This window comes from Salmo trutta, chromosome 28 (genome assembly GCF_901001165.1).
Source record: "Salmo trutta chromosome 28, fSalTru1.1, whole genome shotgun sequence".
In the NCBI taxonomy this organism is placed as follows: domain Eukaryota; kingdom Metazoa; phylum Chordata; class Actinopteri; order Salmoniformes; family Salmonidae; genus Salmo; species Salmo trutta.
The window spans coordinates 44,147,131-44,164,402 of record NC_042984.1 but is presented as its reverse complement, the minus strand read 5'-3'; the positions used below and the strand labels follow the sequence as shown (position 1 = coordinate 44,164,402).

Sequence of the window (17,272 nt, the reverse complement as noted above, 5' to 3'; positions counted from 1 at the left end):
TGAAAGAACATTTGCTGTGAGTTAAAGCTTTTGTACAGAGGCATGTTTTTTGGACTTTCGTATTATACTTGCAGTTATGTAGCCAATATTCAATTTCATTGACTCAGTGTATAGATGTGTTTATTTTTGTGCTGTTTGCGATATGGACACAAGGGAGTGAACATTGTAATCAACAGTTTTTTGTAGAGGAGTGCTTTTTCGACTTTTGTATTATACTTACATTGTTGTAGCTTCTGTTCAAGTTCAGTGAATGTGTGTGAAGTTTTTGATACTTTTGATATGCTTGAACATAAAGATAATCATTTGAACATTTGAGCTAACTCTGTATATCTCATTCTCTTTTTAAAAAGTGTAGGCTAATTGTTTTGTGTGTCTAGCCTTGTACATTTGTATGTGCTATGATTGGTGTATTCCTAGTGAGTTTTTGAGGGTGCATCCATAGCCATAGCATACCTTGAAAACTCAGTGTTCAGATAACCTACTTGTTGGTCAGTCCCAAATGTTTGTATTTTGTAAGGTGGATAACTTTCATCCCAGATGAACAAAGTGGCCAAATGTAGAACTAGTTTGATACCTGTTACATCAACAAACAGGGTTAGCCTACAAAATTAGCTGTCTGGTGGTTTGCGTGAACAGGGTGGCCTGGTATGGAGTCAAATTCGCGGCCTGAATTATTGTTTCAGTCCACCCCTGACCTCCTCACACAACTTCTCCAGTGTTGCATGGATTCCAGCCAGAGAACTAGCCTCTACTTCAACGGTAAGTAAATCGTCCGAGTCTGTAGATTAATCTGTTTTTCTTTTTTTTGTTGGATTAAAGGTAGTCGAATCTTTCCATGATGGAGTATGTTGTTCCTCCATAGCGTAAAGCTGTTGATACTAGTCAATTTCCCTCAGGATCTCCTTAGTATCCAGGTTGGCTCTTTATTGCAACCAGTTGTTTTACGAACACGTCTTTCCCACAACAACGACAGGTGTCTGTAGTACAGCTAGCTAGCACTCACAGAATCCATGCAAAAAAATGGAACACAAACTTGCAGTCCCAGCCAATCGATTTAATGAAAACATTTTAATACCAACAACAAACCGAGTGTAGACAGTACAATGTTCTGTTGCACTCTGATGATGTATCTGATGACGTAAACCTGTGACTAATGTCATGACGTGGCCCTCTTTGGGTATAGCGTGCCTTCCCTCTCTCTTTCTTGCCTACACCCAAGCTACTGTTATCTCAGGTCGTAAATTCCTGGAGGAGACTCTCTTCCTCATGGCCAGACAGTATAGAGAGAGAAAAGGTTTCACAGGAGAACAAAGGAATTTCTTCCACATCACAGAAGTTGAGAACTGAACAATATTCCTGTTCTGGAGAATGTATAAACGGTCAGTGAAGTAGCCAGCTACGAACTGGTCCGTTTTGTACAATTTTGTGAAACTCATGAGAGACAATAGAGCCACATTACCATAACCCTGTCAATACAAGAGTCTCAGTTATGAGTCTTGCATCTAATTGCTGTATAAAATGAATGAGTAAAGATGAAACTATTTGTGAACTTATGTGATTTTAAATTGTTTAATGAGAGGGAACCCAATTCCCTTTAAAGTTAACTAAGTCATTGGACACAGACATTGATCTGGTGTCACGTGACAGCCTTTTTCTGCTCTTCCAAATATAACCCCCACCTTGGGAATTTATCTTCAAACCATGCTTCTCTCAATTATGAGAGGGCTAAGGTTTGAGTAGAGACCAGTTTACATCGATAACCACGAGAGGGCTAAGGTTTCAGACCAGCTTACCTTGATAACGACGAGGGCTAAGGTTTCAGACCAGTACGTCATCACAGAGGGAGTTAAGGTTTGAGTAGATTGCTGAATCTCTTAACCATACCACGGGGTTAAACTCTGATACTATCGATACCGACAGAATAAGAACAAATCTTTGATACTAATTGCTAGTCTGCAGTTAGGAATTCGGTACCATTGAACGCGAAGACCGACAACCGCCGAAACATCTATTCTATAACAATATTGCTGAATGTTACCCTGAACTATCCATTTTAACCACGGCAGAAAGGGCGAGAGGGCGGACAAACTCTCCAACAGAAACAAACTTTCCAACAGAGATCACGATGACACACTGAGCGTAAATATATATATATATATATTGACTGCAATTATTCCCGAATGAGTGAGCGTTCATGTGCAAAGAATTAGCATTTAAATTGTTATAATTATCAACTTTGTAGTGTCTTTTATCTCAGTCAACCCCCACTTCCCTTTTGTCCACCAAGCCACGATACCGGTTTATCCCACTAGGGAAACTACGCTATCATTTCCTTGTAACTATATCTACTGTTTGTTTGTTTGTGCATTTCTGTGATTATTTAGTTAGTTAATAAATACATTATTGAGACAATTGATGTATGGAAGACAATTGATGTAGGGTTCGTGCAGATAACCAACAATTTACGACGTTTGGAATGAGACTAACGTGAGGTAAAGAATAATTCATTAATTAGAAGACTAATTGATCAGATATTAAAATATCTGAAAGTTATATTAGGAAAATTATAACTTTGTAATTTGAATATTTTCCTTGGTGCCCCGACTTCCTAGTTAATTACATCTACCTGATTAGTTAATCACGTAATAATAATTACAGAGAATAATTTGATAAACTAAACAGTCTTCAGTTTAATGATGCCAAAGACACGACACTAAGGAATTAACATGGTCCACACACACCAACTGTGAAAAAGGCACGACAATGCCTATTCCCCCTCAAGAGGCTGAAAAAATGTGTAATGGGCTTTCATATCCTCAAAAAGTTAAACAGCTGCGCCATTGAGAGCATCTTAACTGGACAGCCACTGCCTTTAAGCATTGCCTTTAAATTGTTTAACTTGGGTCAAACGTTTCGGGTAGCCTTCCACAAGCTTCCCACAATAAGTTGGGTGAATTTTGGCCCATTCCTCCTGACAGAGCTGGTGTAACTGAGTCAGGTTTGTAGGCCTCCTTGTTCGCACATGCTTTTTCAGTTCTGCCCACAAATTTTATAATTTGGGATTGAGGTCAGGGCAATACCTTGACTTTGTTGTCCTTAAACCATTTTGCCACAACTTTGGAAGTATGCTTGGGGTCATTGTCCATTTGGAAGACCCATTTGAGACCAAGCTTTAACTTCCTGACTGATGTCTTGAGATGTTGCTTCAATATATCCACGTAATTTTCCTGCCTCATGATGCCATCTATTTTGTGAAGTGCACCAGTCCCTCCTGCAGCAAAGCACCCTCACAACATGATACCACCCCCGTGCTTCACGGTTGGGATGGGGTTCTTTGGCTTGGAAGCCTCCCCCTTTTTCCTCCAAACATAACGATGGTCATTATGGCCAAACAGTTCTATTTTTGTTTCATCAGACGAGAGGACATTTCTCCAAAAAGTGCAATCTTTGTCCCCATGTGCAGTTGCAAACCATAGTCTGGCTTTTTTATGTCAGTTTTGGAGCAGTGGCTTCTTCCTTGCTGAGTGGCCTTTCAGGTTATGTCGATATAGGACTCGTTTTACTGTAGATATAGATACTTTTGTACCTGTTTCCTCCAGCATCTTCACAAGGTCCTTTGCTGTTGTTCTGGGATTTATTTGCACTTTTCGCACCAAAGTACGTTCATCTCTAGGAGACAGAACGCGTCTCCTTCCTGAGCGGTATGATGGCTGCGTGGTCCCATGGTGTTATTACTTGCTTACTATTGTTTGTACAGATGAACGTGGTACCTTCAGGCATTTGGAAATTGCTCCCAAGGATGAACCAGACTTGTGGAGGACTACCATTTTTTTCTGAGTTCTTGGCTGATTTTTTTTTATTTTTCCATGATGTCAAGCAAAGAGGCACTGAGTTTGAAGGTAGGCCTTGAAATACATCAACAGGTACACCTCCAATTGACTCAAATTATGTCAATTTGTCACGTCCTGGCCAGTATAAGGTTAATTGGTATTGTAGTTTGGTCAGGACGTGGCAGAGGGTATTCGTTTTATGTGGTTCGGGGTGGTGTGTTTGTTGAAGGGGCATTTGATTTAAGTATTCCGGGGTTTTTGGGCACTGTTTGGTTTTCATGTATTCTATGGTTAGTCTAGTGTGTGTGTTTCTATGTTGAGTTAATTGGGGTTGGACTTCCAATTGAAGGCAGCTGTTTGGTGTTGCCTTTGATTGGAAGTCCTATATTAGTTGGGTGTGTTTGTCTTGTATTTTGTGGGAGATTGTTCTGTGTTGAGCCTTATGCTTTGCCAGACTGTTTGTTGTCGTTCGTTCGTTCGTTCGTTCGTTCGTTCGTTCTCGTGGTTTTGTTATTTTGATATTCATTTTGAAAGTAAATAAACATCAAGATGAGCATACACATACCTGCTGCGTTTTGGTCCTCCATTACCGACGACAACCGTGACACAATTAGCCTATCAGAAGCTTGTAAAGCCATGACATTGTTTTCTGGAATTTTCCAAGCTGTTTAAAGGCACAGTCAACTTAGTGTATGTAAACTTCTGACCTGCTGGAATTGTGATACAGTGAATTATAAGTGAAATAATCTGTCTGTAATCAATTGTTGGAAAAATGACTTATGACGTGCACAAAGTAGATGTCCTAACTGACTTGCCAAAACTATAGTTTGTTGACAAGAAATTTGTGGAAATGAGTTTTAATGACTCCAACCTAAGTGTATGTAAACTTCCCACTTCAACTGTATATAGTTATTGTTACTCGTGCTTTTATTCCTTGTGTTATTGTTTCTATATTGTTTTCTCTGCACTGTTGGCCCACAGCGTTTCACTGTGAGTTTACACCTGTTGTTTACGAAGCATTTGAGAAATAATATTTTATTTATTTGAAATGTGAATTGCATGAAATGTGTTTTAAAACTGCTAAAATGGCAAAATGTGTATAATTGCAGAAAATGCCCTTTAAAGCTTCACCTTTTTCTCTGCGCCACCAAGAATGGAGCCCCTAAAATGTTTTCAGTGAGTTGGGAGGGGCCCCCAACAAAATCTTGCTTAGAGCCCCCAAAATGATAGAAACATCCTTGCACTTACTAATGTGAAATTAGTCATGAGGCTATAAGCATGTGTGCACGCACACAGTCTTATCTCTTCTGCATGTCTTTACCTATCAGCTGGACCCCCGGGCCGTACGTAGGTCACTACCAGAGGACGAGACCTGTGCCAGTCTTCATGGAACCCTCCTAGGACAACAGAACACAAACCAGCTCAATCTTTCATCCTTTCTCACCCTCTAACAGACTTGATGATGCCCACCTCTCATGACGAATCCAAAGCTGTTGCCCTCCTTGTATAGGCACACCTCTATAGTCTTAGCTATAACACCTGTGGGAGTATTCTGGACTGAAAAACAGAGAGGGAGAATAATTCAGAGTTTAGACACAATAACAGAATCAGACCAACACCATCTTGCCAACCAACATCTCAGGACACAAACCCAATCACCATTGCAAAAACACAGTGGCGTGAAGGTTTTACCCACTTTTAAAATAATGGAACATTGTAAGATAGTGTTAACTGCAACCCACTCACTGCCAGAAGTACAACCTATTGCTGGGTAGCTGTTTTGGAGGTTGAATCCTTATAAGTCACCACTGGATCATCCGGTGGAGGCTGGTGAAGGGAGGACGGCTCATGGCTAGAATAAATTGAAATGTATCGAAGACATCAAACACATTCCAGGTTCCATTTCGGCCATTATAATGAGCCGTCCTCCAATTGAAAATGACACCAGTCTCCAATGGGATAATCAATTATTTGTTTACTTTTTGGGTCACAGTCCAGAAATAGATGAGCTAGTACTGTACTGGAATAACGTCCAATGGCAAGAATACAACAACAGAGAGAATTGGAGGCTTTTCAGCCAAGTACACAAGCAAGATATGTTGACCTGATCTGCAATGTCGTATATGTCATTGAAATGCAAAGGCATGGACATAACATAACTACTAACAGCAGCTCAGAGGCAGGCCTACACAGTAGAAGTGCTCGTACCAATAGGAGGTAGTTCGTAATCCACTTCCAGAACCACACGCTCTCCTATGTTCTTCAGCAGGCTGATGATCTCATCATGGCGGAGCTTGGACAGATTGATGCCGTTCACTGACTTGATGTAGTCTCCCACATTCAGCTGGTCACTCCTGTGCAGACAAGAGGATGGATTAACAATTGAAAATGTTGGTTGATGAGTAGGGCCAGGAGTTTTCCTGACCATGTCACTTAGCCAGGAATAACTCTGGGTTGGGTCACATGCTTTGGAAAATCTCCTGACCTCACTAATGATTCTCTCAAAACAACATCTCATGTCCTGATGGCTTGAGAACATTGTTGTGTATTTTCATCTTTGCCCTGTCATGAACACTGTTTGGCATCTTTGTAGCATATTGTCTAATTGTAACACAAGCTATATTAATGTAAATCATTGCTATTGCAATGGACAATAAGAAAAGGTCCTAAGAAGTAGTGCTAAACATTCTCCAGTCAGACAGAGATGAGGAGAGAGATGTTGCACATGGTGTCACTCATGTGACATTGTCTGTCAACATAAAGCTCATTTAGATACTATTTAAATAGATGTACTGCTCTGCTACACCTCTGGACTACTGACAATTGCTACAGTGATGCAGGACACACACAAACGCATCAGTTAACCAAACACGGTCATATGTTCTCATCTCAGCATAGATATACACTGAGTGTAAAAAACATTAGGAAGACCTTCCTAATATTTAGTTGGACCCCCTTTTGCCATCAAAACAGCCTCAATTCGTCGGGGCATGGACTTTACAAGGTGTCGAAAGCATTCCACAGGGATGCTAGCCCATGTTGACTCCAATGCTTCTCACAATTGTGTAAGGTAGGCTGGATGTGCTTTGGGTGGTGGACCATTCTTGATATACCCGGGAAACTGATGAGCGTGAAAAACCCAGCAGTGTTGTAGTTCTTGATACACTCAAACCGGTGTGCCTGGCACCTACTACCATACCCTGTTCAAAGGCACTTACAGTGCATTCGTAAAGTATTCAGACCCTTTGACTTTTTACACATTTTGTTACGTTACAGCCTTATTCTAAAATGGATAACAAAAAATCCCCAATGTACACACATTATGACAAAGCAAAAATTGATTTTCATAAAATTAAATATCACATTTACATAAGTATTCAGACCCTTCACTCAATACATTGCTGAAGCGCCTTTGGAGTGATTACAGCCTTGAGTCTTCTTGGGTATGACGCTACAAGCTTGGCACACCTGTATTTCCGTAGTTTCTCCCATTCTTCTTTGCAGATCCTCTCAAGCTCTGTCAGGTTGGGTGGAGAGCGTCGCTGCACAGCTATTTTCAATTCTCACCAGAGATGTTTGATCGGGTTCAAGTCCGGGCTCTGGCTGGGCCACTCGAGGACATTGAGACTTGTCCCGAAGCCACTCCTGCATTGTCTTGGCTGTGTGCTTAGGGTCGTTGTCCTGTTGGAAGGTGAACCTTCGCCACAGTCTGAATTCCTGAGTGCTCTGTAGAAGGTTTTCATCAAGGATCTCTCTGTACTTTGCTTCGTTCATCTTTCCCTCGATCCTGACTATTTTCCCAGTCCCTGCTGCTGAAAAACATCCCCACAGCATGATGCTGCCACCACCATGCTTCACCGTAAGGATGGTGCCAGGTTTCCGCCAGACGTGACGCTTGGCATTCAGGCCAAAGAGTTCAATCTTGGTTTCATCAGACCAAATAATCTTGTTTCTCATGGTCTGAGAGTCTTTAGGTGCCTTTTGGCATACTCCAAGCGGGCTGTCATGTGTCTTTTGCAAAGGACTGGCTTCCGTCTGGCCACTCTACCATAAAGGCCTGATTGGTGGAGTGCTGCAGAGATGGTTGTCCTTCTGGAAGGTTCTCCCATCTCCACAGAGGAACTCTGGATCTCTGTCAGAGTGACCATCGGGTTCTTGGTAACCTCCCTGACCATTGCCCTTGTCCCCGATTGCTCAGTTTGGCCGGGCGGCCAGCTCTAGGTACAGTCTTGGTGGTTCCAAACTTCTTCCATTTAAGAATGATGGAGGCCAATGTGTTCTTGGGGACCTTCAATGCTGCAGACATGTTTTGGTACCCTTCCCAAGATCTTTGCCTCGACACAATCCTGTCTCTGACCTCAACGGACAATTTCTTTGACCTCATGGTTTTTGCTCTGACATGCCAACTGTGGGACCTTATATAGACAGGCGTGTGCCTTTCCAAATCATGTCCAATCAATTGAATTTACCACAGGTGGACTCCAACCACGTTGTAGAAACATCTCAAGGATGATCAATGGAAACAGGATGCACCTGAGCTCAATTTTAGTCTCATAGCAAAGGGTCTGGATACTTATGTAAATAAGGTATTTCTGTTTTTATTTTTAAGAAATTAGCAAAAATTTCTAAAAACCTGTTTTTATCATTACGGGGTATTGTGTGTAGATTGATGAGAATAACAATTTTAGCAATTTTAGAAAAAGTCTAACGTAGCAATATGTGGAAAAAGTCAAGGGGTCTGAATACTCCCGAATGCACTGTAAATATTTTGTCTTGCCCGTTCACCTTATGAATGGCACACATACACAATCCATGTCTCAATTAAAAATCCTTCTCCGACCCTTCATCTACACTGATTGAAGTGGATTTAACAAGTGACATCAATAAGGGAACATAGACTGACCAGGTGAATCCACTTTGAATCTATGTCATGGAAAGAGCAGGTGTTCCTAATGTATTGTACACTCAGGGTTTACTGTATTCGAGACCTACAGACCAGCAAAGAGGCCAATGTTGTAAAGGTTATAATGGTGAGATAAGCTGTTCAGCAATATTATGATTGTCATGTCTAGTCGTCCCATCACATTCTACACTGAGACACCTCGGTGGTGGCAGAAAGAATATTAAATTCCAAGTATTTCATGTGTGTGTATCATTAGAGGCTAGCAGTCACATGACGCTTAGTAACTGAAGCGTGAGTGCTTTCCATTGGGTTTTGCTCTCGTGGCTGACATAGGAACAAATTAAATTAAATTAACTGAATGTTAATTAGACTATCTGTACTGAAATAACATCGCTCCACACTCCAAAATGGAAACATTACATCAAATCAAAGTTTATTTGTCATGTGCGCCGAATACACCAGGTGTAGACCTTACACTGAAATGCTTACTTACAGGCTCTAACCAACAGTGCAAAAAAGGTATTATGTGAACAATAGGTAAGTAAAGAAATAAAAACAACAGTAAAAAGACAGTGAAAAATAACAGTAGCGAGGCTATATACAGTAGCGAGGCTACATACAGGCACCGGTTAGTCGGACTGATTTAGGTAGCATGTGCATGTAGATACGGTTAAAGTGACTATGCATATATGATGAACAGAGTAGCAGTAGCGTAAAAGAGGGTTTGGCGGGTGGAACACAATGCAGATAACCCGGTCAGCCAATGTGCGGGAGCACTGATGGTTGGTCGGCCCAATTGAGGTATTATGTACATGAAAGTATAGTTAAAGTGACTATGCATATATGATAAACAGAGAGTAGAAGCAGCATAAAAGATTATGAATACCAAGCAAATAGAGAGGCAATTAAATAAAGCAGGTAGTTGCTGAAAATGTTCTCTACATAAAGTTAATACAAATTAACTCACTGTAGTAAAACATTATTTAATTTAGTTTGTGTGATTTGTGAGTAGGTGGGAACATCCATATTTATCTTGTTTATTAACATAGGAGACTCTCTCATAGACTGTGTCCTGGTGTAATATCAGTTCCAGGCTAAACATCACCCAGTAAAGAGCTGATCTACTGCAGTGTCCATAATATCTAGGTTAGGGCGAGATGGTACAATAGAGACGACATGTGTGGGTGGCGGGTAACACATACAGACACCTCGCTGCGGTTGCCTGGTTACAGATGTGTCATCCTAGCCAAGATCTCACCTGGCAGCTAGCCCACCTGGCCGCAGGTTTGACACTCTGGGCTTGCCGTCCTTATCGGACCCCCCGGAGATGGTGAGGCCCAGGCTGCTGCCCTCCCTTTTTATCAGGTCCAACGTGGTCACGCCCCAGTAGTCCTCTATAGACACACAGAAACGGACAGGAGGAACAGTGGATGGACAGAGTCAAAGAGTCAGCATCCATCTGGGACACTGAACCTGTTTGTCTGTGCTGCTACAAACACGGATTGATTATCTCTGCCTCTATCATTCTGCCTCTTTCTCGCTCTCTCTCTCATTCTGACTAACTCTCTTTCGCTGCCTTTACTATCTCTCCATCTCTGTCTCTTTGGTGATGATGTCATGGATGGGGTCAGCTCTATATTAACTGAGTACATTCAACATAATTGGGTGGAATTCAGTGGATGAATTGAAAATGTAAATCTTGACACAAAAGGGCAATTTTCTAGATTCCTAAATTATATTTATTCATTTCCTGAACAGAATTGAGTTCAAATTGGGGTTGACCCTAACTGATGGCTAGCTAGCCGTAGTGCGTTTAGACATTGTAGGTTACACTACATGAAAAAAAGTATGTGGACACCCGCTCCTCGAACATCTCATTCCAAAGCCATGGACATTAATATGGAGTTGTTCCCCTTTGCTGCTATAACAGCCTCTTCTGAGAAGGCTTTCCACTAGATGTTGGAACATTGCTGCGGGGACTTGCTTCCATTTAGCCACAAGAGCATTAGTGAAGTCAGGCACCAATGTATGGCGATTAGGCCTGGCTCGCAGTCGGCGTTCCAATTCATCCCAAAGGTTTTTGATGGGGTTGAGGTCAGGGCTCTGTGCAGGCCAGTCAAGTTTTTCCACACTGATCTCGACAAACAATTTCTGTATGGACCACACTTTGTGCACAGGGGATTTTCATGCTGAAACAGGAAAGGGCCTTCCCCAAACTGTTGCCACAAAGTTGGAAGCACAGAATCGTCTAGAATGTCATTGTATGATGTAGCATTAAGATTTCCCTTATCTGTAACTAAGGGGCCTAGCCCGAACCATGAAAAACAGCCCCATTACTCCTCCACCAAACTCTAAAGTTGGCACTATGCATTGTGACAGGTAGCGTTCTCCTGGCATCCGCCAAACCCAGATTTGTCCATTGGACTGCTAGATGGTGAAGCGTGATTCATCACTCCAGAGTATACGTTTCCACTGCTCCACTGAGTCCAATGGAGGCGAGCTTTCACCACTCCAGCCGACGCTTGGGATTGCGCATGGAGATCTAAGGCTTGTGTGCGGCTGCTTCGCCATGGAAACCCATTTCAGGAAGCTCCCGATGAACAGTTCTTCTGCTGATGTTGTTTCCTGAGGCAGATTGGAACTCAGTAGTGAGTGTTGCAACCGAGGACAGACAATTTACCGTGCTACGCGCCTCAGCACTCAGCGGTCCCATTCTGTGAGCTTGTGTGGCCTACCACTTCGTGGCTGAGCAGTTGTTGCTCCTAGATGTTTCCACTTCACAATAACAGCACTTATAGTTGAACGGGGCAGCTCTAGCAGGGCAGAAATTTGACGAACTGTCTTGTTGGAAAGGTGGCATCCTATGACGGTGCCACGTTGAAAGTCACTGAGCTCTTCAGTAAGGCCTTTCTACTGCCAATGTTTGTGTGTGGAGAATACATGGCTGTGTGCTCGATTTTATACACCTGTCAGCAAGGGGTGTGGCTGAAATGACTGAATCCACTAAGGGGTGTCAACATACTTTTGTATATATAGTGTATGTGCTTGGTTCCATTCTGTCTGGCTGCGGACACATTGTGCTGTTAAATGCTAAATGAAGTCCACGGAGGGAGAGGATTCCTTTAGTCTCCAATGACAGGTATGCTACATAGGCCTTTTCTCCACCTTATCTAAGCACTACAGTACCACATCTATCAACTAATGTAGCACAGACGTGATGGAACATGTGCAATCAAACAATCCCAGTGAAAAGCATGACTCTTGTGGATAGCTTTCCATCATGGAGAAAGGCTGAAGATAGTGGATATGGTACCACAGAAGATACTGTAGAATGTAGAACGACTGAAAGTTACAGTAAGGTGTAATCACACTGTACCTTTAATACTGCGTCTCCTGGAGGTAAGGGCATGGTCGGTCCCTCCAGAGTCCTTGCTGCCCTTAGAGTATGGCCCATCATCTGGAATAATGAAAGGGACATTTGATGAATAATCTGGACATTTGGAAAACTACTATAGTATGTGAGGAATGTGTGCATGCTGTTCCTTAGAGAAGAGGGGAATCTGACACCATCACATCCCCTGTCCACACACTGACAACTGCCTGGGCCTCGTTTAACCCTTTGATCCCTATTAGAGGGAGTGTGAACATTAGAAAGGGGCACAACAGGAAGGAACTCCGCTAACCAACTCAAAGAACACTGGCGTGTCAATCTCAGAGACCCGGAAGGTCATGCTGCTGTTTCCATGGTAACAGTGGGAGGGGTAAAGAGATCAGTTTTAGTGTGAGTAGTATGAACTTGTCTCAATAGACGCTTATCTGAAGATAATGTTGCCTTGTTCACCCTAATGGTTAAGATATAGATTTGTAGGAGCTGATAGTGCGATGTGTCCACAGGCATCTTCTACCTGCAGTGAAACATGATGTCTGCACCAAGATGATGCATACAGTATACATCAGAGCTGGGAAATGCTCTTGAGGGAACATGCTGTGGTTAAAGGACTGTTCAGGCATGTGGAGAATACAAACATTTTCAGTCAACTACAACAGCTGCTACAGAGGAAACCAGGAAATGTTCTCTGTTCCTCTGGGATTCACTTTTTACAGTGGCAGCCATTTCTGACACAGCACCGGGCCCAGATTTGCAGTGACCCTGCCCTGCCTTGCCATTTGAATCTGGATACAGCACGGGCATGTCAGCATTGAGAAATCTGATGCTGCACTTCCTTAATCCTGTCCACTGAGGATGAACTTTTCAACCAAATGACTTAAACATCATATTACACACTTAAGGAAAAGCTAAGCCAGTTGTTTAAAAAACATTTGAGGAGAGCTTGGGCCTATGAGAGGTCCACACTGACAGGTAGACTTCATACACTGTATGCTCCAAATATTCTGACATAAGCACTATTCTTACTATTGATTGAACGCAGCTCAGCTTTTCCACTCACTTGCTGAGCTATACAGTACAATGTCACATGTAACACTATTGGTGATGAAAAACAAAATGCTAATTTAGCCTAGTAATATCCTGTTCATCAGCTTTAAGCAGGATGACGTGTGTAGGTGATATTTCTGTTCTGTGTTGTCTACACTCAATTAACCATCATCCACTTTTGTATCGCAACTAATCATCCCTCGTGCATAATATCACATGACCCTTAACTAAATTCACATCATCAATATTCAAATGGGGCCAGCCTTTGGTCAAAAAGGGAAAAATTCTCAATTTTCATTCTTGTCATGCACAGGACTAATTTGCCCAAAGACAAAAATAACATGGAGTGTATCTCAATAGCCTAAAATAGCTTAGTCACCTTTCTTTCATTTGCACAGATGTAAAAGAATGGGGGAAAACATTTAGCTGGTACTGGTCTTTCACCTTTCCTACATTTTCAGATCAGTGCATTTGAAGGAGAGACGAGGAGAAGGAATGTCTCCATATCATAGAATCATGGAGGTTGATAAGCCACATCTTAACTGTGGAAAATATGCAGACATAATATAAAAATGAAACATAATGAGAGTTGACAAAAAGAAAACTCAAGTTCATGCAGGAATATGCATACAATGATAATGCACACTTCCTTGCACAAACATCCTGTTCAACAACCTTAGGGCATAAGTGCACGGCGACCACGCACGCACATACATACATACAGTGTGAATCACCAAAGACACACTGTGACAGGCAGCAGCGTGCGTGGTCCCATAGCTTCATGAGGGGCCTGACAGTCCAAGCAGCCATCATTGCAGTCAAAAGGCAACGTTTGCTCTGGGTTACAAAGACCCCATACGCCCCACGTTACTGAACGCAACTATACCATACATACAGCAATACCAGTTAAGAAAAACATCATTAGTGATCCTGACGGGCCAATCATGGGCCAAATACATTACTTCTTTATTTGGCTTAATCAATTCAGCGGCCAAAACAAAATGCCCCCTTGAACTGAACAACATCATAACTGGGTATGGCAGGGCACGAAACCTCCTAGTAGGAGCATGTTGTCTTGGCAGAGGGAATACTCATCTACTGTGGTAGCTAAAGAATCAAGTACGGAACTGCAAAAACGATACGCTTAAGATCTGCAAACAGGACAGTACTGTAACGCCCTGGCCATAGAGAGGGGTTTTTGTTCTTTATTTTGGTTAGGCCAGGGTGTTACATTGGGTGGGCGTTCTATGTTCATTTTCTATGTTGTCTGTTTCATTGATTTTGGCCGTGTGGCTTCCAATCAGGCACAGCTGTTGTTGGTTGTTGCTGATTGGGAGTCACACATAAGTGCCTGTTTTTCGGTTGGGGTTTTGTGGGTAATTGTTTCTGTTACGTATTGCACCTGACAGTACTGTTTGGCTGTCAGTTTTCTAGTTTTTGTGTATAGTGTTCTTTCGTCCATTAAAATCATGATGAACACTAACTCCGCTGCGCCTTGGTCTACTCTCTCTCCCGACAGCTGTTACAAGTACTTACAACATTACTTAGAGTGGTGTGCAAAGTAATGTTAGAAAAATAGTCACCCCTATTCATTTCTGGCGAGTCAATTAACTTAATCTAATTCAGGGCACCGTATGCTATCCCCTTTAGAACCAATCAGAATGTAGGTTAAATGTGGGGGCCTCTGACAATAGCTATGAAATCACAGTGCTATTTTCAGAGGTAAAACATTATTTATAAACTGGGCTTCACTAGACCCAGTTTGCATTGCCATATCTGCTCCAATTTCAGACTGCAGTATTCAGTACTGTCTGGCCCTAATTAAATGGCATTAGGTCTACTGTCTGTACCTTAATAGTGAATTAATAGATATACTGTGAGTAAAATGGTGCTTGAAAAAGCTGTCATTCAAAGTGTCATTCAACAATTCTGAATTCATCTGAACGTGTACAAATATTGGAAAAAAGTGTAACATTTCCAGCTGACTAAATAACCTCTAATGACAGAAAGTCTAGCTATGTGACAAGCTACCTCACTGGGCATAGATGCCAATTCAACATCTATTCCAGGTTGGTTCAATGTCATTTAAATGAATGTTGATTCAACCAGTGTGCCCAATGGGATGTGTGTTACCACCTGAAGACATTGAATCACAGATATAAATACTTCACTACACTCTTCACATTCAGAACTAAATACTGTTACAGGTGCTATTGATAGTCCTTAGCCCCTTACTATTGCAATACTAGGGTGTAGCACTACAAACCATATGACATACAGTGCACACTAGATAGCCTATGATGGCTGTGATATTCATTCATTCATCATCACAATCAGTGAGTGTCAGGCAGATGTACCGATGCTGCTGTTCTTCGCCTCTCTCCTCAGACCACAAAGCATGGCTGCAGTCCTGTCAAAACATCCGACCTGAGAGGAAAGTAGCTGTTCTGTTGTAGTGGCCAGCAGACCCAGCGAGGTGCCCCTGGGAATACGGTATCCTCTGTGACCCAGTCTCACTCGCTAACAAGCAGGACATCCGACCTGAGAGGAAAGTAGCTGTTCTGTTGTAGTGGCCAGCAGACCCAGCGAGGTGCCCCTGGGAATACGGTATCCTCTGTGACCCAGTCTCACTCGCTAACAAGCAGGACATCCGACCTGAGAGGAAAGTAGCTGTTCTGTTGTAGTGGCCAGCAGACCCAGCGAGGTGCCCCTGGGAATACGGTATCCTCTGTGACCCAGTCTCACTCGCTAACAAGCAGGACATCCGACCTGAGAGGAAAGTAGCTGTTCTGTTGTAGTGGCCAGCAGACCCAGCGAGGTGCCCCTGGGAATACGGTATCCTCTGTGACCCAGTCTCACTCGCTAACAAGCAGGACATCCGACCTGAGAGGAAAGTAGCTGTTCTGTTGTAGTGGCCAGCAGACCCAGCGAGGTGCCCCTGGGAATACGGTATCCTCTGTGACCCAGTCTCACTCGCTAACAAGCAGGACATCCGACCTGAGAGGAAAGTAGCTGTTCTGTTGTAGTGGCCAGCAGACCCAGCGAGGTGCCCCTGGGAATACGGTATCCTCTGTGACCCAGTCTCACTCGCTAACAAGCAGGACATCCGACCTGAGAGGAAAGTAGCTGTTCTGTTGTAGTGGCCAGCAGACCCAGCGAGGTGCCCCTGGGAATACGGTATCCTCTGTGACCCAGTCTCACTCGCTAACAAGCAGGACATCCGACCTGAGAGGAAAGTAGCTGTTCTGTTGTAGTGGCCAGCAGACCCAGCGAGGTGCCCCTGGGAATACGGTATCCTCTGTGACCCAGTCTCACTCGCTAACAAGCAGGACATCCGACCTGAGAGGAAAGTAGCTGTTCTGTTGTAGTGGCCAGCAGACCCAGCGAGGTGCCCCTGGGAATACGGTATCCTCTGTGACCCAGTCTCACTCGCTAACAAGCAGGACAAAAAGCTGTTTTCTTCTCTTCATATCTCTGTTCTACTTGAAGCATATCTTGACTTCACTTATTGCATGAAAAATCCTGTTCCATAGATGTCTATTTCTATGTCCTTTAACTGTTTAAACAACCCCCCAAAAAAAAAAAATATATATATATATATATTGCTAAAATAAGTAATTCCCACAACAAACCGAAAGCAGGGAAACCGAATGATCAAAGCATCAAAGGAATAGTCATCTCTCCTTTTCCTCCCACCATTCTGAGGTTCCTTTTGAGGTATTCATGGTTGCTCTTCCTATTCCATAGGAATAATCATACCCCTCGTTCACGCTCACATACCAGCTCACACACATAGCAACCATTACACACAGCCAGTGAGTGTGTCGGAGAAGGTCGCTCTCCCTCCCTCTCTATGCCAGAGGGGTGTGATGAAGCAGGCAAACACTCTCCCCACACATGACACGGTCACACCCCCTGCACACACACTCTTTCTCTCACACACACACACACTCAGTGCAGTCAAGCACACAATTAATGTTACCCCCACATCCATTGTCACTTCGAGCTCATACAAGAGCAGCCATAAGCAGTTACACATTTTCCACACTAGTCGACACATAAGCAGTGCCCATCTTACTGTGCCCACCATAGTCATCCTACCCA

At 42.9% G+C, this 17,272-nt stretch overlaps 1 protein-coding gene across 2 annotated transcripts in view; it reads right to left on the bottom strand.

The window, feature by feature from the left end:
- The window catches only part of LOC115166314 (glutamate receptor-interacting protein 2), a 96,392-nt gene that overhangs the window by 54,134 nt on the left and 24,986 nt on the right, over positions 1 to 17,272 (bottom strand). For both annotated transcript variants that reach the window (XM_029720219.1, XM_029720220.1), the window contains exons 2-6: positions 12,110 to 12,190; positions 9,992 to 10,127; positions 6,039 to 6,184; positions 5,301 to 5,387; positions 5,152 to 5,227 (exon numbers count right to left, since the gene is read on the bottom strand). In XM_029720219.1, the coding sequence (XP_029576079.1) occupies positions 5,152 to 5,227; positions 5,301 to 5,387; positions 6,039 to 6,184; positions 9,992 to 10,127; positions 12,110 to 12,190 (526 nt within the window). The remainder of the gene's footprint in view (positions 1 to 5,151; positions 5,228 to 5,300; positions 5,388 to 6,038; positions 6,185 to 9,991; positions 10,128 to 12,109; positions 12,191 to 17,272) is intronic.